At 47.9% G+C, this 20,595-nt stretch overlaps 1 protein-coding gene and 2 pseudogenes across 2 annotated transcripts in view; 1 reads left to right on the top strand and 2 right to left on the bottom strand.

The window, feature by feature from the left end:
* The window catches only part of LOC129861455 (WD repeat-containing protein 6-like), a 37,289-nt pseudogene extending 33,317 nt beyond the window's left edge, over positions 1-3,972 (bottom strand).
* A 302-nt stretch (positions 3,973-4,274) lies between these two features.
* Positions 4,275-7,924, top strand: LOC129861454 (fibrinogen silencer-binding protein-like; annotated as a pseudogene).
* A 63-nt stretch (positions 7,925-7,987) lies between these two features.
* The window catches only part of celsr3 (cadherin, EGF LAG seven-pass G-type receptor 3), a 56,822-nt gene continuing 44,214 nt past the window's right edge, over positions 7,988-20,595 (bottom strand). For both annotated transcript variants that reach the window (XM_055931962.1, XM_055931963.1), the window contains 20 exons: positions 19,853-20,036; positions 19,479-19,580; positions 19,086-19,180; positions 18,680-18,889; positions 18,377-18,560; positions 17,811-17,960; positions 17,498-17,684; positions 17,091-17,258; positions 16,512-16,845; positions 15,772-15,946; positions 15,552-15,664; positions 14,573-14,652; positions 14,243-14,369; positions 14,038-14,157; positions 13,581-13,678; positions 13,182-13,273; positions 11,328-11,501; positions 10,930-11,127; positions 9,780-10,737; positions 7,988-9,511 (listed from right to left, as the gene is read on the bottom strand). In XM_055931962.1, the coding sequence (XP_055787937.1) occupies positions 9,484-9,511; positions 9,780-10,737; positions 10,930-11,127; positions 11,328-11,501; positions 13,182-13,273; positions 13,581-13,678; positions 14,038-14,157; positions 14,243-14,369; positions 14,573-14,652; positions 15,552-15,664; positions 15,772-15,946; positions 16,512-16,845; positions 17,091-17,258; positions 17,498-17,684; positions 17,811-17,960; positions 18,377-18,560; positions 18,680-18,889; positions 19,086-19,180; positions 19,479-19,580; positions 19,853-20,036 (3,777 nt within the window). In that variant the 3' untranslated portion in view covers positions 7,988-9,483. The remainder of the gene's footprint in view (positions 9,512-9,779; positions 10,738-10,929; positions 11,128-11,327; positions 11,502-13,181; positions 13,274-13,580; positions 13,679-14,037; positions 14,158-14,242; positions 14,370-14,572; positions 14,653-15,551; positions 15,665-15,771; positions 15,947-16,511; positions 16,846-17,090; positions 17,259-17,497; positions 17,685-17,810; positions 17,961-18,376; positions 18,561-18,679; positions 18,890-19,085; positions 19,181-19,478; positions 19,581-19,852; positions 20,037-20,595) is intronic.

Genomic DNA, 20,595 nt, shown 5'->3' with positions numbered 1-20,595 from the left:
AGGGCATGTATACTTATTGCACTTTGCAGAGCAGAGCTGTTGTGAAGGAAGTTGTTAAGGAAGTGAGTTTGTGTTTATACTGGACCTCCCGCCCCCACCTACTGTCAACCAATCAAGTCAATGCTGAGCTATACCGAGCCCTCTGCATTGTTACAACATTTTGGAGGCGCACGCCATGCGGTACGGAGCTCAATTTAGCTTCTGCATGCATCACACCCTCCATACGGCCCCTGACCTCGTTTTTAGATTGAGCATGAATTGGATTTTAAGCAACAGAGTGTGCTTGTGGTCCTGTGAGAGAAAGGGCAGCTGCATGACAGTATCTGTGTGTTGGGTGTTCTGGTAGAAAGTCAGGGGATATCTTTGAATGCAAAAAAATGAACCACAAGTTCAAACACCTCGTTTCTGGGTCCATTTTCAGTCTTGTGTCAGTTCTGCTTTCCATCCCACTGATCGTCCAATCGGTGGCTGGCCACCTGTATCACCTGACACGACTCTCCATTTCCTACAATCAGCAGCCGGAAGCACTGCATCTGAGCCCGCATATACAAACAGTGCAGAGAGGCACTGTGTTGCTGTCTGTTCATCGGTCAGTCCTTCCATCCAATCGTTTGACTGCTGTCAGTGTCCGAACATTAGAGATGTGGTCGGTGAGGAACGACAGCACTCTGGCAGTACCGGTCTGCAGTCGGACCGCCAGGACGGTCAAGCTGGTGTCCTCTCCTCCGGTCACCAGCACCTCCCAGCAGCCCTCTCCAGCCTCCACCACCCCCAAGCGACACACACAGCCCACTCACCTGCCATGCAGCCCATCTCTCAAGCTGAATACCTCCCCAGAGGGTTGAGAGGCCAGGACCACCCCCTGCTTGATGAACACCAGGATCCCCTGGCCCACTGAGAGGCCATCCTGGTGGGGGCAGTCGCTCCAGGACCGATGGCCTCCTCCACAGGGCACTGAAAGCAGCCTTTCCTGCCTCACAGGGTCCCACACCACAAGGTGGACCGAGTGGAAGACCATGATCACAAAGTGGGCCTCTTTACCAGACCCAGTCCCTTCTAGTTCCTGGACCCTCAGGTCCTCTTTAGAGTCCTGGGGTTCCAGAAGCAGAACTCTCTCCAGCCACTCCATCCCCCTGCATGCCCGATGGACCCTCAGAACCTCAAGGCTCTCTGGTCCGACCCAGAGGACTCACACAGCTATCTCTACCTGCGCTGTACAGCTGCCCGCGATGCTCACACAGCCACATCACCCCCTGCTTCCCGTGCACCCCAACAGAGAGCTCACAGGCTGGAGGGCCAGCCTCTCTTATCCTTATCCCCCTCTCTGACTGTCACATCCCCCTTTCCATCATTGCTTTCAACTGTCCCATTATGTGCCTCTCTTCCAATCTCTTCATACCTATGCTCTGCTCCATCACCCCCACCCCTTCTCTTGCTGGTGTTCTCTCCCTTCAAAAAGAAACAGTGATCCTCTCCTGTCTCCACATAGCCACAGTGCCCCCTGTGGATGGTTGAGGTAAACTACAGCAGGGAGCCAGCATTTTGCACAGGAAGGCAGGAGGAGAGCACAGTGGTTCTACCCTTAGATCCAGTCCTGTGTCTCTCATCTCTACCTCCACCTGTCAACGACAGACCAGCCCCAGACACCTGCAGGTATCCCCTGTCCCTCTGCCTGCCCCACCCACAGCACACTGTGGACCTTTCCTGGCCCTGCCCTCAACAACACCCCAACAAGACATGCACCCCTTCACGGAGGCTGCCTATAGCACACAGCCCCTCCCTGGATGCAGCAGACCCCTAACCCATAACTCTCAACACCTCTAATACACAGGACCTGAACTCAGGACCCTGCTGTCACAGGAGGGGAAGCCCAGGTCCACCAGGCTCTCGCCCTCTCCTTGCTCAGCATTCCCCTCCCTCTTCTCACTCCCCACCTGCCATAGCTGGACACCTCGATCTGCCGCCCCCCGGTGGCCACCCACATGCCCTGGCCCTCCCCTCCCTCACTGACCACCCTCACTCCCCGAGCCCGGTGTCCATTCAGTGTCCGGCCCACCCTCCCCCACCTCCCCAGTCCCACAACAGAGACCCCATCCTCCCCAGTGCTGTACACCCGTCCATGGGACAGCTTTACGGAGAAGACTGGTGTCCGTACAGCACCCCCACACACGTCGGGCTGGGGTCATATCCCCTCCAGCACCCCCCAGGTCCCCCAGCCCCCTGAACCTCACACTGAGGTCATTAGAGGCGGAGGCCAGCCAGTCTCCCGGCGGTAACAGAGGCTGAAGAAGACACCACTATGACCTGGCAGACACCTTTCCACTGGGGCCTTCCTGTCTGGCTGTGCCCCTCCTGGCCTCCAGAGCACCAGCTGGTTGAACACTGTCTCCCCCACCAGGACAGAGTCCTCCCAGGTCCCGCCAAGGAGCAGGGTGGAGTACAGCAAACACCCCTCCTGGCAAGAGCAGAGGACCAGGATGCGGCCCTCCACAGGGTCCAGCAACAGAGTAGCATTGTGGGCCAGAGCCACACTGAGGGAAGGGCTCTTCCTCTCCAGAGACCAAGTGGACATCCAGGGCCCAGTCCTGCAGCTCCATGAGGGGGCCCAGTGGCTCCAGCCTCTACCTTCTAGCACTCAGCAGGCGCACAACCTTCCCTCCAAACACTACCACATCATCCTCTGGGTCACAGGTCCGTCCGTCTCTTGGCTGTGGTTTGGGACGGATCCCATGGATGCGGTAGTTGTGGAGCAAGCTCAGGTGCAGGCTTTGGGCTGTGGTTGGAGGCAGTAAACTGTCAGGATCGGACCCTCACCTGTATGGCCATATGCAAATGTCATTATTTAAAATAAAATCTTCATGACAGAACGAGGACAAAGGAAGAGAGAAGGGATGCAGTTTATACATTTCTTGGAACATGGCCCAGATCAGATTTATAATCCTAGGGTTTTGATTAGGCAGTAATGACCAAAGAATTAGGAATTTGAATATTAGTAATTTAATAGGATCTCTATGGTACGGACAGTCTTGTATTCTCTAGCCAGGGATCCCGTACCTGTCAGCAGGTACTCCTCCCTTAGGAACTCCAGAGCAGTGACAGGCGCTACCAGGGCTGCGGTCTCCATCATCACTGAGCTCCTCTCCTCAACAATACCTGACAACCTGGGACACATACAGAAGAATTAGCCAGTAATCCTCTTATTCAAAAGCCTTTTTCTGTAGTGTGACAACACCAACTTGCTAGATACTAGCTATGTGTGTGTGCTGTAACATTCGATTGATCATTTGTGGCTTTAGCCCGTTATGTTAGTCTTTCTCTTATGAATGAGAATCAGAAAAAAACTAGTTTAATTTACAACAACTTCAGACTTATTGTCAAAACCAAGGCAGGAAAACAATATGAGAAACACTTTTCACGCCGCTTCGATACAGCTATGACCGGAAGTTACTTTTTCATAGCAGGTTAGGAGAATTTCAGGTTAAGGTTAGGAAAAGAGTTAGCGAAAGGTCAGTGGGTAACCCCTACCATAACCTTCACCAACCCATTTTAAGTGTTAACTTCAATGAGGTAGGGACGTCTCAAAGGTCCCGGATTGCAAAATGCTCGTGTAACCTGCTACAAAAATCACTTCCGGTTGTAGTTGTATCGAAGTGGCGTGAAAAGAGTGTGTACCAATAACTAGCTAGATGACATAATGCTAATAACTTTGTATAATAAAAAAACTATTATAAAACTAACTAGCATGCTAACAACTAGCTAGCAATGTCAGGGCTACTGCTGTATTATAAATACTATGGCTAGCTACTTACATATCTATATAGGAGAACCCTTTCATTTCTTGCAAATCATTTTATCCATTTCGTGTATTGGTTCTATCTAGCCACCTACGCGTTTCTCCACTGCCAGAGTAGTGTGTATGTCACGAATCCAATCAAATATGTCTACACTGACAGATGCATCGCAATTGCAATAGAGTTGAGTACCCATTGGTTAAAAACTAGTCCAACGTGCTATTTGCGTAAATTACGCAGGTTTGTTGTTTACATTTTGTATCCTGGTCACTCAAAGTGTTTGTCTACGATTTTATTGCTGTCTGGTTGCGTGTGAGTAATTTAAAATGTACATAAAAATACGTGCATTTAAATGGGGAATCCCAGGTTTATTAGTTTGACAGTAATGCTAGCTAGCTATATTGCTAACAAACCTGCTAAGGTAGCAAGCAAGGCATTCGATAGGTCTTAGGTGGATGCAAAAATTTGGAATCCTTGCGAACGATGGCTGATGCCTCTAAAAATCTAAACCTTGCTGCAGGTATTCATATAAATTTGAATGTCGTTCTGATGTGCTTCCTTCCATTTCAAACCCGGAAAACAAATGATTTTGTGCGTGATTAACAATCACAGAATCGACCACTACACCTGTTTATCATATAATTTGATTTAACAGTGGACAGCCATCTGTTGCTGTAAGAACATTCCAAACCAGTTGGTTATCCCAGTAAAGATGATGCTCTACTGTGGATTACAGTAACATTCATGGCACTGACATATCCAAGTAAATACATGCACCTAGCAGTTCTTGCAAATGATCAGGTCATCAAATTGGACTAAACCACACAACCAACACTGTCACCGAAAACAACCTTGTTTCAAAATCAACCGAATGCTAGCTAGGCCATAGGGCGGCGCACAAAACCAGAGCAGGACTAGACCCCTCAGCTCCACCCCGTTGCCTTGGCAACCGACAACCATGTCGTACCTCACGCCCAACTTCACCATGCAGCAAAAGCTCTACTTCCTGCAGAGGATTCAGTGTGGTGAGCACAGTCCAGGACTACAGGAAGGACACCCAACACCACGGTGCACTGCAATGCCGTGTGGGGCGAGGTGGTGAACGTCTTCAATGCTGCCTTCCCTGTCCGGCCACCCAGCTCAGTGGGTACCATGAAGACACTGTGGAAGAGACTGAAGGTGGAGAGTCGCCAGGTGCTGCACCGGCGCCAGAAGCAGGTGGTCACTGGCCTGCCTGACACGGCCCTGACCGAGGTCCAGCGAGAGATCACGGCCATGGTGCCCAACCTCATCTCCAACCAGGACGACATGGACAGAGAGGAGGGCTACACCAGCCTCTGGCCTGGCTCCCCCACTGCAGGTGATACCACACTACTCAAGTCAAATGTATTTATAAAGCCCTTCTTACATCAGCTGATATCTCAAAGTGCTGTACAGAAACCCAGCCTAAAACCCCAAACAGCAAGCAATGCAGGTGTAGAAGCACTATTCTGTGCTGACACTCCGCTAAGATGAGCTCATCTACATTGAGTTCACACATTTATAATATTTGTTTTCCTCAGATGATAGAATGATGTGGTGTCAACCAATCTGCTCACACACATAGTCAGTCCAAAATTATTTGCACCATTGATAAAGATTAGCAATAAATAAATAAATAAATACAAATATTGTATGCTCTAAAAAATTATGATTTTATACAAATGAAACGGATTGGCACCCCTGTTTTTAATACCTTACTTTACGTAGCCAGTAGATCCGACCTGCTTGCTTACAGCTGCACTAGGGTCAGACAGACTTCCTGTGTAGATCAAGACACCGCGAAGCCAGACGAGATATGGCTCGGAAAATGTACATCAATCCAGGGATGAGAAATGCATTGTACTTAGGGATGAAAAATGCATTGTACTCTGAATTGTCCCATTATCTCAACTGTTTTGGACAATCTTCTCGGGGTGTAACAGTTGGGATGAATTACTAAATATTAAAGCTTTAGACCTCACTAAAGGCATCAGTCATACAAAAGCTATACTTACGTCTGAACTGGTTCTCTAGCAGATTAGTAAGAATGGGTCACCCCGTTTTTAAGAATGGTCTTTTTCCCATTATTCAGATTACAACCTTTCACTTATTTGAAAATGAAATAATCTACAAAATGTCGATATTTTTTTAACAAGCCATAGAAAGTTGGTTGCAATTTCTGTTTAATCCATCAGAAAAAAACATAACCAATATTACAACGTGGGAGCTGACGTTTTTACGGGCTACTAAACAAACTGTGGTATTTTGTTGGTAAATTATTTTATTTATTTATTTAACTAGGCAAGTCATTTAAGAACAAATTCTTATTTTCAATGACGGCCTAGGAACAGTGGGTTAACTGCCTGTTCAAGGGCAGAACGACAGATTGTACCTTGTCAGCTCTGGGATTGGATCTTGCAACCTTTCGGTTACTAGTCCAACGCTCTAACCACTAGGCTACCCTGCCGTCCCATAATGATGCTGCCACCACCATCTTTTGACCAAAAAGAGCTTCTGGACATCAGAACAGTGATTACTCACCTTGAACTGGACAAAGATTTTTTCTTGAATTAGTCCGAGGTGAAGGATATATTGCTTTCGAGACCAGGCCCAAATCCTTTGGCCTTTTGGCAAACTCCAAGCCGGCTGTCATGTGCCTTTAACTGAGGAGCGGCTTCCGTCTGGCCACTCTACCATAAAGGCCTGATTGGTGGAGTGCTGCAATACTTATTTTCCACCATAATTTGCAAATAAATTCATTAAAAATCCTACAATGTGATTTTCTGGATTTTTTTTCTAATTTTGTCTGTCATAGTTGAAGTGTACCTATGATGAAAATTACAGGCCTCTCTCATCTTTTTAAGTGGGAGAACTTGCACAATTAGTGGCTGACTAAATACTTTTTTGCCCCACTGTATACAGGTGTGTGCCTTTACAAATCATGTCCAGTTAATTTAATTTACCACAGGTAAATGAAGTTGTAGAAACATCTCAAGGATGATCAATGGAAACAGGATGCACTTGAGCTCAATTTCGAGTCGCATAGCAAAGGGTCTGAATACTTATGTAAATAAGGTATTTCTGTTTTTAATTTTTTAAATACATTTTCAAAAAGTTCTAAAAACCTGTTTTTGCTTCGTCATTATGGGTATTGTGTGTAGATTGGGGAAAACATGTATTTGATCAATTTTAGAATAGGTTGTAAGGTAACAAAATGTGGAAAAGTGAAGGGGTCAGAATAGTTTCCAAATGCACTGTATTGCTCAGTATTTGTACAGTCACAAGGAGGTAATGTGTCTTCTCAGCTAGAGCACATCTCCATAGACAATCCTCTCTGTATGATGATCTTACATATGAAAATGTCAATACAGTTCAATATTAACTGCAAGTTTTTCTATTATAAGAGCAGAATGTCTGACAGTACAGTTAATCTAACCCAGTGTCATGTCTTCCCCACGAGTGTGAGAGTAAAGACCAGGTAGACATGAGTATCGGCATAACCTCCTTTACAGCACTAACAGGAAGTGGTGGACCCCTCCGGGCCCCCTCCACCAACCAGCCCAATGAACTTTGACCTGCCCTACACCCCCCCGGGCCACCACACGACCCCTCACCTCTCTAGTGGCAGTGGCAGGGCGAGGTGCGGAGGACCCACGGTATGGGGGTGCATGTTGGAACTGTCGGAGCTGGAACATGAGCAGAGGATGAGGCTTCTACAGATAGAACAGAAGGTTCTAGAAGATAAGAGACAGGCCGTGAGGCAGAAAGAGAAGGCCTACAAGCTAAAAAATAGATACTATCAGGCTAAGCTGAAGAAGATAGGAGAAGAGGTACGACTGTCCTCTAGTAGCAAGGACATGGAGGATGAGGATCACGATCAAATCATTTGACGTTTTAGTTTCTTTCTACATTTTTATTGCTCTTATTTTCTGACAATGATTTTTTCAGTTTTTGACAGTTTCAGGTTTTAATGATTTTTGTTTTAGTATTCCTTTTCATTGCTGCTCAAAATCTGGGGGAGTTTTGTTGTAATGGGCTGGAGGAGATCTCTGAATATGAAAAGACACCTGGCAAATAAAAATACCTGAGAGAGAAGAGCCTCCAGAAACAAACTGTCAAAACTGGTCTCTGCTAACACTTGTTTTCATCAGGGAATGTCACTCACAGAAAACACATCTTGTTAGGAATAGTTCTTTTTTTAATGTGCAACATTTCTCTTGTATGGTTTCCACGGTGAATGAGGAGCAGCTGTTTCAAATTCCCCCCATGCTGACTGGATAGCACATACCCCAGAATAAACAAACTGACAAAGACAATCCCCCATCCCATCCTCTCTCCATCCCTTCATCATCACATCAATGTCTTTCCTCTTGACTCTAGTCATCTCATTCGTTCTTTTCTCTCATTGCATTTTGTCACAGTGGGAGAGTCAGGCCATAGGAAACATTACATCCTCTCACACAAAATTACAAAGTAATAAATATGATCGTCATAAATAAAATAAAATCTTATGTCTGTACAAGTTTCAGGTACTGCAATAATAAATCATGTGAAAAAATAACTGCCCAGTAGCTAAATAACTGGAGCAGCTGAACAGAATGGAACATGGGTAAGGATGGATATTGGGGGTACCCTGGGGACATTTTTGGCAATTATAGTGTCACATTTATAATAACATACCACCAAAGACATGAAATGATATTACAGCAGGTAATTGAAAAGAGATATTTTACACTTAAATGGACCATATATCTTCAGGCAGAGAAACCGTTAGATATGGAACCATATCTGATATAATACTTTGTTTTGACTGATATGTTTTGTTTGTGATTTATAGTAGCACAGAGAGCTATATGAGGCTGTAGAATAGATGATCGACATTCAAATGCAGTGGGTCTTGGATTAACAGAACAATTATGTCTAAAGAATGAGCCATCATCAAGCCTTGCAAATATAAAAGTATATCTGCTTTCTTTCTTGTTCACAATCATTTGTTCTATCAAATCTCGCTTTCCTAAAATTCCTTCCTATTTACAATCACCCGCCCCCAACATCTTCCTCATCCTATCACGTCTTGTAATCTCATCCAATCAACACTAACCAACCCCGGTCCCTAGTTTTATAAACATAGTTGACAGGTTTGAGGAAAGGTTTCGGGATAATGGTAGTGGAATTTGGGATTGAGTTAGGGCTATCGCCCATAGCAACAGATTCCATTCACATCTCCTTCACAACCGCACATGGACACAATCTTCCAAAACATCACAAGAGATTTTTTTTCTTCCATCTCTGTTGAAAAAGATACAAAATGTATAAAAATGTTATCTACAGGTTTATCTTTTTCTTAGCAGATCGATTCCGATCTTTGTGTTCATGTTGAAATCTGAGGATCGAAGTTGGTTAAAACGTAGTGGCTAAGGTAGCCACCCCTCTGTTTCAATCATATAGCCCTCCTCCCCATACTGGTTACTAATTGTGACCGAAAATACTTAACAGCAGCACCAACCCAGCACCTTCAAACTCCCTCTCACTGTCTCTGCCTTCCTTCAAAACATATCCTCCAGTATCCCAAAGTGCTTCAGCATTCCAGGGGCTCCTTGACCTCTGCCCTACCCCCGCGCAGTCCTTGGTAACCCCACTAGACATGCATTGTGGGATTTGGAGGGTGTCATCAAGACTGTCCTTCACTTCTGTTGACTCTGAAGAGGCAAGAGAGACCACAATCAGTGACAAGGGAAAATAACATCATTGTTATTAATGCTACATAAGTCTCCTGATATGTAGGCTATGACACATTTAGAATCCAAATCACCACATCTTTGATAGGGACCAAAAAGAGGGATGACCAAAAAGAGGGATGACCAAAAAGAGGAATGCGTGAGGATAGAGAGAAAAAGAGAGCAGGAGTGTGAAGAGAAAAGGCAGCAGGTAGATGAAGGTGAGTGAGTGATTGAGTTCAGGACTTACTCAGAGTCTGGGGAGACCTCAGAGATGCTGTGGGAGGTGGCGGAGTGGGGTGGGGAGGGGGAGGGTCCCTGTGCAGATGAGGGGTCTGAGGGGGTGAGCACAGAAGAGCTGAAGGAGGCCAAGATGGAGGACAGGATGTCCAGGTGCTCGCTGGACGGATGGCGGCTGGGGGGCGCGCCGAGGGCAGGGAGGGGGTACCTACACGGGGGAGCAGAGTCCAGCCGGCCGCGACAGGGTAGGGGGGATTCCTGGGGTTCCTCGCTGATTGGGGGTGGAGGGGAGGAGGGTGGGGGCTGGTCGGGGTGCGAGGGCTGACGGGGGGGCAGTGTGCGCAGCCACTCCCTGCAGGGCTGGGACTGAGTCACCCCACCTCCCCCATTGCCCTCCAGCTGCTCACGGGAGCGGCTGCTCATCAGCGCTCCTCCCAGGTGTTCACGGGAGGAGGCCTGGCGTCGCGTCAGGGTGTTGAGCTGGGAGCGCGACCCCCCCAGACTCGGCTCCACACCTCCATTCCCACTCAAGTCCTCCCGGGAGGCGTGGGCGCTGTGCTGCTGGATGTCCAGCCTGTCTCTGGAGCTGCTCAGGTTCTCCCTGGAGGCTCTGTCTAGGCCCGGCTCACGGCGGCGGGGGAGCAGGTCCAGGTTGTCCCGGGAGCCCTGGCGGTCCAGGCGGTTCTGGGACCCTCCTCCAGCCTGGCGGCCCAGGGGGTCTCTGGAGAACTGGCGGCGAGCCAGAGAGTCCAGGTGCTCCCTGGAAGAGTAGCGGGAGGCGGGCTGGGACAAGGAACCCGTGCCAGACAGGGAGCCTGTCCCAGAGTACATGCGGCCGTAGGAGGCTGCCGGGACTCCCCTGTGGCCCAGGGTGGAGGTGCGGTACCAGGAGAGATCGCTGGGGACCCGGCCCATGGTGGAGAGACCCTGCAGGGCCGGCGGACAGCCAATACGGTTCTTCAGGATGCCTGAGACAGCAGGGAGAGATGAGAAGAGAGAAAAGGTTAATCATGTGTATGTATTTTGGCCTTTGAGTCTACATGAATCTGTATGTGGAACCCATTGGTAATAACTGCTGGTCATCAGCACTCCAAAATCAACCATTGATACCCACACAGACCAAAATAGTATCATCTGGTCCAACTGAGGTTGTGACTCACCCTTGCGGTGGCGGCTGGGCTGTCCTGTCAGGCCGTTCTCGTCCCCGCTGGTCAGCGCTGCGTCAGGCTGGTTGTTGTTGGCGCCATCCTTGCTGTAGTCAGCCCCTAGGCGGCGCTCTGAGCCCCACTTCTGCAGGGAGTGGACTTCGCACTCCTCCAGCGCTGGCCAATAGGAGAGCAGGTCATTGCCATCCAGGTCTGATGAACAATCGCCAATGGCCAACAATTCAAAATAAATCACAACTGTATCCAATATGAGATAATGTTTTGTAGAAGTGACATGTAAATGCATAAGGATTTTTATTGATATTGGTTTCTGACATTTATGATATCTGTATGTATTCATTTGTGAATCTATGAGTCTATCAGTCTGACATTTTCTTAGCGTCTGTGTGTACCTTTGGTGCCATTGTGGGTGGGCTCTGTGAGCAGCCGCTCGCTGTGATTGGTGCGTTTGAAACGCCGCTGGATGCGTCCACGGAGACGAACGTTGTCCTCACTCTCGGAGGAGGGGATCGAGAGACTACGTTCCCCTTCCAAAGAGACATCTGAGTCTGTGTCTGAGTCCTCACCTGAGAGGAAAGACAGAACGACAGAGAGAGAGAGAGAGAGAGAGAGAGGGAAAGACAGAGAGAGAGAGGGAAAGACAGAGAGAGAGAGAGAGAGAGGGAAAGACAGAGAGAGAGAGAGAGAGAAAGACAGAGAGAGAGAGAGAGAGATACAGAACAACAGAGAGAGAGAGAGAGAGAGGTAAAGACAGAACGACAGAGAGAGAGGGAAAGACAGAACGACAGAGAGAGAGACAGAACGACAGAGAGAGACAGAACGACAGAGAGAGAGAGACAGAACGACAGAGAGAGAGAGAGAGAGAGAGAGGGAAAGACAGAGAGAGAGAGAGAGAGAGGGAAAGACAGAGAGAGAGAGAGAGAGAGAGAGGGAAAGACAGAGAGAGAGAGAGAGAGAGAAATACAGAACAACAGAGAGAGAGAGAGAGAGAGAGAGAGAGAGGTAAAGACAGAACGACAGAGAGAGAGGGAGACAGAACGACAGAGAGAGAGAGAGAGAAAGACAGAGAGAGAGAGAGAGAAAGACAGAGAGAGAGAGAGAGAGAGAAAGACAGAGAGAGAGAGAGAGAGAGAAAGGGAAAGACAGAACGACAGAGAGAGAGAGAGGGGCAGAACGACAGAGAGAGAGAGAGGCAGAACGACAGAGTGAGAGAGGTAAAGACAGAACGAAGGAGAGAGAGAGAGGGAAAGACAGAACGACAGAGAGAGAGAGAGAGAGAGAGAAAGACAGAACGACAGAGAGAGAGAGAGAGAGAGAAAGACAGAACGACAGAGAGAGAGAGAGAGAGAGAGAAAGACAGAACGACAGAGAGAGAGAGAGAAAGACAGAACGACAGAGAGAGAGAGAGAGAGAGAGAAAGACAGAACGACAGAGAGAGAGAGAGAGAGAGAGAGAGAGAGAAAGACAGAACGACAGAGAGAGAGAGAGAGAGAGAGAGAAAGACAGAACGACAGAGAGAGAGAGAGAGAGAAAGACAGAACGACAGAGAGAGAGAGAGAGAGAGAGAGAGGGAAAGACAGAATGACAGAGAGAGAGAGGGAATGACAGAGAGAGAGAGAGAAAGACAGAACGACAGAGAGAGAGAGGGAAAGACAGAATGACAGAGAGAGAGAGAAAGGGAGAGAGAGAGAGAGAGAGAGAGAGAGGGAAAGACAGAATGACAGAGAGAGAGAGGGAAAGACAGAACGACAGAGAGAGAGAGAGAGAGAGAGAGAGGGAAAGACAGAACGACAGAGAGAGAGAGAGAGGGAAAGACAGAACGAAAGAGAGAGGGAAAGACAGAATGACAGAGAGAGAGAGAGGGAATGCCAGAGAGAGAGAGAAAGACAGAACGACAGAGAGAGAGAGAGAGAGAGGGAAAGACAGAACGACAGAGAGAGAGGGAAAGACAGAACGGCAGAGAGAGAGAGGGAAAGACAGAACGACAGAGAGAGAGAGAGAGGGAAAGACAGAACGACAGAGAGAGAAAGACAGAACGAGGTTATAGAACCAGTTAGTGTCAGTCACCAATAAAAACTTAAGTGGTCATGTACATTTATCATTTTAAGTGTATTGTATACAGTATTAAAACCCCAGTTGAGTGTTTATGAATGTGTGTATTTCTATTACAATGCATGTGTGCACACGTGGGCAAGACTGTGTGTGTGTGTGTGTGTGTGTGTGTGTGTGCGTGTGCCAGTGGGTACCTCTGTCTCTATGGAACATAGCCACATCCAGGTCTGTAGCTCCAGCAAGTCCCAGATTGTGTTCCAAGGTCTGGCGGGCCAGCAGGTTCTCCCTGTGGGAGGAGAGGTGTTAACCAGAGCATTTACTCATGACCACACACACTGAGACACTGGACTGGTCACTACATTTACCAGGCTCCATAAACCTTATTTACAAACAGTGGAAGTCTGCAGCACATGTACACAATGAGCCGGTTTCCCAGACACTGACTGAGCCTACTCCTGGACTTAAAAGCATGGTTGATGGAGAATCTCCATTGGAATAGCTTTTAGCCCAGGACTAAGCTGAATCTGTGTCTGGGAAACTGCCCTACATATTTCAGCCTCACAGATCCTGTGCATCTCAGATGGCTTACTGACCGAGCGCTGCTGACAGAGGAGATGGTGGAGGCTCCCAGGGTGATGCGGTGCAGCCCGCTCTGCTCCAGCAACGACGCATTGTTGTAGGGGTTCTGACCCTTGACACAAAACACACATGTGTTGAAAAATACATTCAGGACTAGAGCACACATCAACATTCTAGGTCATACCGCGCTAGTCGAGTCTGAAATAGTCAGAGCAAACAGCAACAATCATTCCCCAGATGAGTCAGTGGAAGAGAACAATGGAAGGACAGCAGGCTAAGCACAGTGCATTGTGGGTCAAGTGAAGAGCCCCGAGGGGGTCATATTAGGGGCAGACCAGGGTGTGCTGATTTGGTTTGGGGGGGTGATGTGTGTCGTAGAATGGGGCCAGATGATGTACAGTGGATGGGTGGGTAGATGGGTTCCTTGTTGGTGTAGTGGGCTGTGTGTGTGTGGGGGGGGGGCATGCTCACAGGGATCTGTGGGGCTCTAGGTGCGTCCTCGTTGAGGCTCTTCTTGCCCAGACATGACAACTTCCAGACCTCCTGCACCTCCGCGTTCATCACCGTGAATAGCAGGAACATAGCAAGACCCTGGGAAGAGGGGAATGTATACATTAACACACCACCAAGTACTCACAGTCTAATAACACACACACACACAAAACAGGGTCAGTACCTGCAGTAAGCATAGTACAATGAAGATATAGTGGAAGGCCAGAATACTGTTGTTGACAGCCATCAGCCCAAAGAACCAGGTAGAGGTGGCCAGGAGCAGCAGGAGGATGGCACCACGTATAGTGGCTCTGGAGAGACAGAAGGAAAAGGAAAAGAATAGAGAGACAAAAAGAGAGAGGGCTTGTCAAACAGTGAGAGAGACAGAGAGGTTTTTTATCAAAAAAGCTTTAATGGCTGGATTTAAAGCTATACTGTATTACTGCAATAGAATTGTATTCAGCAGAACACGGCCATTTATATGTAATATGTTCAACCTCTCTGGGATACTCACATGACAGGTAGTTTCTTGGTCTCTTTCTGGGAGGGGTTGCAGGACATGCGAGCCACAATCAGAAACATCCCACCATTCATCTGCAACAAAGAGACAGCAATGAGGCAGACATGAGACTAGATCAAATTAGAACTACAGATGTATAGAGGCAAACAAAGTGACTGACACATAACTAGAGGTATAGAGGCAAACAAGGTGACTGACACAGAACTAGAGGTATATAGGCAAACAAAGTGACTGACACAGAACTAGAGGTATAGAGGCAAACAAAGTGACTGACACAGAACTAGAGGTATAGAGGCAAACAAAGTGACTGACACAGAACTAGAGGTAGAGGCAAACAAAGTGACTGACACAGAACTAGAGGTATAGAGGCAAACAAAGTGACTGACACAGAACTAGAGGTTTAGAGGCAAACAAAGTGACTGACACATAACTAGAGGTATAGAGGCAAACAAAGTGACTGACACAGAACTAGAGGTAGAGGCAAACAAAGTGACTGACACAGAACTAGAGGTAGAGGCAAACAAAGTGACTGACACAGAACTAGAGGTATAGAGGCAAACAAAGTGACTGACACAGAACTAGAGATATAGAGGCAAGCAAAGTGACTGACACAGAACTAGAGGTATAGAGGCAAACAAAGTGACTGACACAGAACTAGAGGTATAGAGGCAAACAAAGTGACTGACACAGAACTAGAGGTATAGAGGCAAACAAAGTGACTGACACAGAACTACACGGTCCCGTGTGGCTCAGTTGGTAGAGCATGGCGCTTGCAACGCCAGGGTTGTAGGTTCAATTCCCACGGGGGGACCAGGGTTCAATTCCCATGGGGGGACCAGGATGAATATGTATCAACTTTCCAATTTGTAAGTCGCTCTGGATAAGAGCGTCTGCTAAATGACTTAAATGTAAATGTAACTAGAGGCATTGAGGATAACAAAGTGACTGACACAGAGTGAGAGGGAGACAGTACCAGAATGACGATAGCGATGGGTCCAGCGAAGCTCCAGATGAGTTTGTCATATATGGAGATCCAGCAGAAGTCTGGGTTTCCATAGCCCTCAGGATCCAGCCCTACCGCCAAACCTGAACGAGTGTAAGATGTGTTTTTCACTTTGTGTTCTTACTAGTATCAGTGAAATCCATTCTAAAACAGGTCTCTGTAGGGAACTGCGAGTGTGTGTGTGTGTTACCTGTGATAATGGCAGGCACGCCCCATCCGATGGCATAGTAGAACCTCATGGCTCCATAATTGATGTTGCGTGCCTCTGTCTGCATGCGGTAGATATGGAGCCCCTCCACAAACAGCCAGGCAAACGTGGCCATGAACAAATAGTGCAGCAGGATGGCCACCACCGTACACAGGAACTAACAGAGAGAGGACAGTCAGAGCCATGTATAGAGATTATGTTATGACAACTTTCAATGTATTCATATGGGTCTGTAGCCGAGTTCAGTGACTATTTGCCCATTGGGCTTATATTGGTGAGTTTGGCCGAAATTTGTTTAAGGCCTTTGGCTTTCAGACAAGTTAGAAAACATTTACTGGGAGAGAGAATGTATGAAATCTGGTGTTATACTGTAAGCATCACAGTGCAAAACAGCAATGAACACCAAGGCAGAGAGATGTTCAGCCAGACGGTCATTTTGTCCACCCACTCAAACAGAAAAACCTTTCAGTCAGTTTGACTGGAAATGATCCAGACTGTGTAGATTAGCTAGTTAAAAATAGTAAATGGGATATTAAAGGTCATTGAAGACAATGATATACCATCACTGTACATACGATACACAGTTGGAACACACAGTTGTTGAACATACCCATGCACATAAACACACATAGCCCCATGCACACTGATTTCTCTCTTTCTCTCTCAGACCCCCCCCCCCTCCCACACACACACACACACGTAACCTACCCACCCACACATACCTGCTGCTCGGTCTGGTTGATGCCGAGCAGGAAGACGAGCTCAGAGAGCAGCATGGCGGCGGCCATGTTGGAGTGGATGGAGCGGGTATTGGACTTGAGGCCCCTGAGGCAGGACAGCACCAGGACGGTGAGCAGCAGGGCCAGCATGGACACAGACAGGGAGGAGTAGGTGACCAGGGCCAGGGTCTCCAGATCCCCCTCCAGCTGTTCTCTCTGGGAGCTGTCCATCAGGACACCAAAGGTGCCCAGCCTCTGACACTGGCAACGCACGTGGGACGTGTTCCTGTATACTACGATGCAGTCCCTCACCGTCCAGCAACCTCCCACCTCCAACCTGTAGAGAGAGGGGGGTGGGGTGAGAGAGACAGAGAGTGAGCATCAGAGTGAGAGTGAGAGTGAAAGAGAGAGAGAGAAGGGGCGGATAGGGGTAGAGAAAAGGTGGGAGAAAGTCAGGATGAAGAAAAGAGATGGGTTAAGTGAGAGAAAGATAACAGCATCAAACACACTACAACTCCCAGCGGACAGTATCTATTTCCCATAGAGCACAAGCCCCCTCAAGTCATGTAAAGCTCTACTCACGGGCTGCTGTGGTTCCACTGGACACACAGGGGTTTGCTGCGGTTGGTGGTCTCCAGCAGGCGGAACTCCAGCAGCAGGGGCGAGTCCAGCGGACCCCCGACAAACGTCTGGTTGTTGTAGATGGACACACTGACCACTGGAGAGTTCATCACTGGATGTCTGGGGAGTCTAAAGGAGAGGAGGAGTGACAGAGGAGAGAGGGGAGAGGGAGAGAGAGAATTTGATTTAGTAGGACGGCCTTAATAGCCCTAACACTGTTTTATGGTCCACCAAACACAATTCGAATGCTGTGCTTTGAAAAGTCCAATGAAAACATAAATAAACAGTCATAAATACACACTCCTAGTAAACCAGATGTCATGAGAGAGACAGACACTGGAGGGCAGGCATATACAGTACACACACACCTGACTCCTCGTCGGTCAGTGTGGTACTTGGGGGGGAGTGCTGCTCCAAGGCTACGATAGATCAACATGATGACAATGGTGATAGGCGGCTCCAGTAGCGAAACAGAATGCCTGGCTGCAGCATAGTCTCCCGTCTGATTGGCCAACATACTGACAGGGGCAGGAGCTGTGTTCTGTGAAGCTGAAACTGGAACATGCACAAGGCATAAGAGGAGTGACATAAGGTAGGTATGTGCATGTGCTTGTGTGTGTGTGTACAGTATGTGTGTTTGTGTGTTTCAGTGGCTGTCGTGTATGTGTGTGTTCTCCTTACGTTGGTGTCGTTGTGGCACCAGGGCAGCAGGGGGCAACACCACATGTGTGTGGGGGTCCCAGAGAGCCTGGCCGCGGAAAAGAGGGCTGTGGTAGCGAGGGAAACGTCTGCGCACATGGGTGTGGTTCTCAACGCGGTCCAGATTCATCACTGAAACACGAGCATACACACAGTCCATGACTCCAGGTTACACCACACAACATAACAAAAATAACCTGATGAACAATGTTGTTGGTTTACTCACTACTCAGCAATAAAACAAGTATTAAAGTCAACGTCGGTCATCTGTCATCAGTGTGTGGTTTTTACACTTGTTTTTGATATTTATATGTTTCTGACAAAACCAACCCTGGATCTCATCATGCACTGCTGTGCATAGGGTTCTCTCCTTCGTTTTTACACAGGAAAAGGACTAGGGCTACACACTTGCATGGATTAACTACTTGACCAAATAAAGCAGGAACAACCACTCAATACAGAAAGGTGGACCTCATTTGACACAATGAACTGATCTCACTACATGAAGGGTAAGAGAGCAGATGGTTCTGTCCTGGGGGGGGACTCACCGATGTTGGGGGCGACCAGAGCCACGGGGTTCAGGTAGGTGAGCTTCATGTTCTGGGCCAGGGTCTGGGCATACTGCTCCAGCAGATCAGCCAGCCCTCCTGCCCCTCCCTGGGCCTGGATCTGGGCCCGCCATAAACTTGCACTGCCTGGACCCAGCACTGCACTGCAGCCCTGCAGAACATTCTGGAGACGGAAGGAGAGAGGGAGATTCAGTTCCTACACACACAATCTAATAAAACAGTGACTACATTTTCCAAACTCCAATAAAAGGTTTTACGAGCGTGTTGCCAGGCAACCCTCACCTCGTTGAAGTGTGCGTCCTGGGTGGCGGTCAGGCCGAAGCCCGTCTGCAGACTCTCGAAGGTCAACAGGCGGGACAGTAGCCGCTCGGCAATCTGGAGGTCATTGCCATAGAGACGGGGCGTGGCCTCGGTGACATCACGGAGCTGGTGGGCCAGTTTCTTCTCCACGATGGTGCTGAGCTCTGTCTCGTTCCGCTCAACCGACTCCAGCTATGCACACACACACACACACACACACACACACACACACACACACACACACACACACACACACACACACACACACACACACACACACACACACACACACACACACACACACACACACACACACACTATGTTAGACACCATTCCGTATTGTACAGTTCCAACCAGTATGAGCAATGGGGTAGTGGAGTATTCTTACTGCTGCATTGAGCTCCACAAAGGGAGGAGAGGTACAGTTGTAGAGATCCGGCTCCAGCCAGCCCCTCTCCACGTCACAGTGTCTGATAGCAGCACCTGGAGAGAACAGACACAGACACTAATACCTGTATAACACATCCACAACACTAAAAAGCAGCACAGGGAATACATTCAAACACAGATACTAGGTTTCAAAGGAATGGGGCGTTTATCTGCCTATTGTCAGTATAGATCATGAGTCTTCTAATGGGAGATGTTATCATCTTTCCTTCTTTGGAAGATTCAGAAAATAGACAGTATACTGAACAAAAATATAAAAGCAACAATTTCAAAGAATTTAATGAGTTACGGTTCATATAACTACAGAGAAAGTGTAGAGTGTTGAGGGACTGACCCACGGATCCTTTAGGACAGGGCACGGCTGCTGGCAGGTTGAACTTCGTCCTGGGCCACCAGATACCCAGGGTGATGGTCTTAGGACAGCCGTCATAGATGACTAACAGACAGAGAGAGAGAGAAACAGGGGGGAAAAGACTGTGTATGAATAAAAATAAAAACTGTGTATGAAGACAATGAAAATCTCCTACTAGTTTGAGAGGAGAGAGGTTTGACAAGAGGGAGATGTTTTTTGAGAGAGAACGAGTCTTACAGCAGGGAAAATAAGTGAATCAGAGAAGCGGGAGGCACAGAGAAGATGAGAGAGAAGACATGAGAGGAAAAGAGAAAGAGAAGATCACAGGTAGGAGGAGAGGAATCCCTCGGTCTCACCTTCGCAGCCCTTCAGTGTGACTTCAGCGAAGGGGTTGTCGCACATGTTGCACTGTCGACCAATCACACCAGCCCGACACTGGCACTGGCCACTCTCTGGGTCACATGACCGGGAGAAGGAGCCCACAGGGTAGCAGTCACACGGCAGGCAGGAGTCACTGCCCCGCAGGCGGTAGTGGAACTCCTGACACACACGGATATATACACAGAGATAGGTACACAGAGAGACAGACACAACAGAAACAAATATACACCCAAACACACGTAGACATAACATTCAGACCAAAAACAACCACATCCAAATACACAAAGAACAGACATAGCAAAGTCACATACATATACACGCAAACATTCACATATACAGGCATATACATGTACATAGACGCACACAGACAGACACACAAATGCGCACAAATCAACATGAAAAAGAGAGAGGGGAAGATGAAAGCAGACAGATTTACAGAAAAGAGAAGGATTTAGAGAGAAAAGGAAAGACGTACAGAGACATGGACAGACAAACACACAAAAATATTGTCAGGTGGGCGTTAAGAAACACCAGTTTGTTAAATCTCATCTTAGAACAATTCAACATTTAAATTACAATACTCAATATAATACTATAATACTATACTGTGAGAAAATGGAGCTTCTGTACTGTCCTTGAAACAGGATTTAAAATGGGGTCACAGTGTGGAGGGTGGTATGAGGGATACGGTGGGTCCGTTGGCATTAAGAGTGTTAAG

The sequence above is a fragment of the Salvelinus fontinalis genome, chromosome 8, assembly GCF_029448725.1.
Source record: "Salvelinus fontinalis isolate EN_2023a chromosome 8, ASM2944872v1, whole genome shotgun sequence".
Classification (NCBI taxonomy): Eukaryota; Metazoa; Chordata; class Actinopteri; order Salmoniformes; family Salmonidae; genus Salvelinus; species Salvelinus fontinalis.
Note: the sequence above shows the minus strand (reverse complement) of the source record. Positions and strands in the feature narration are given on the sequence as shown.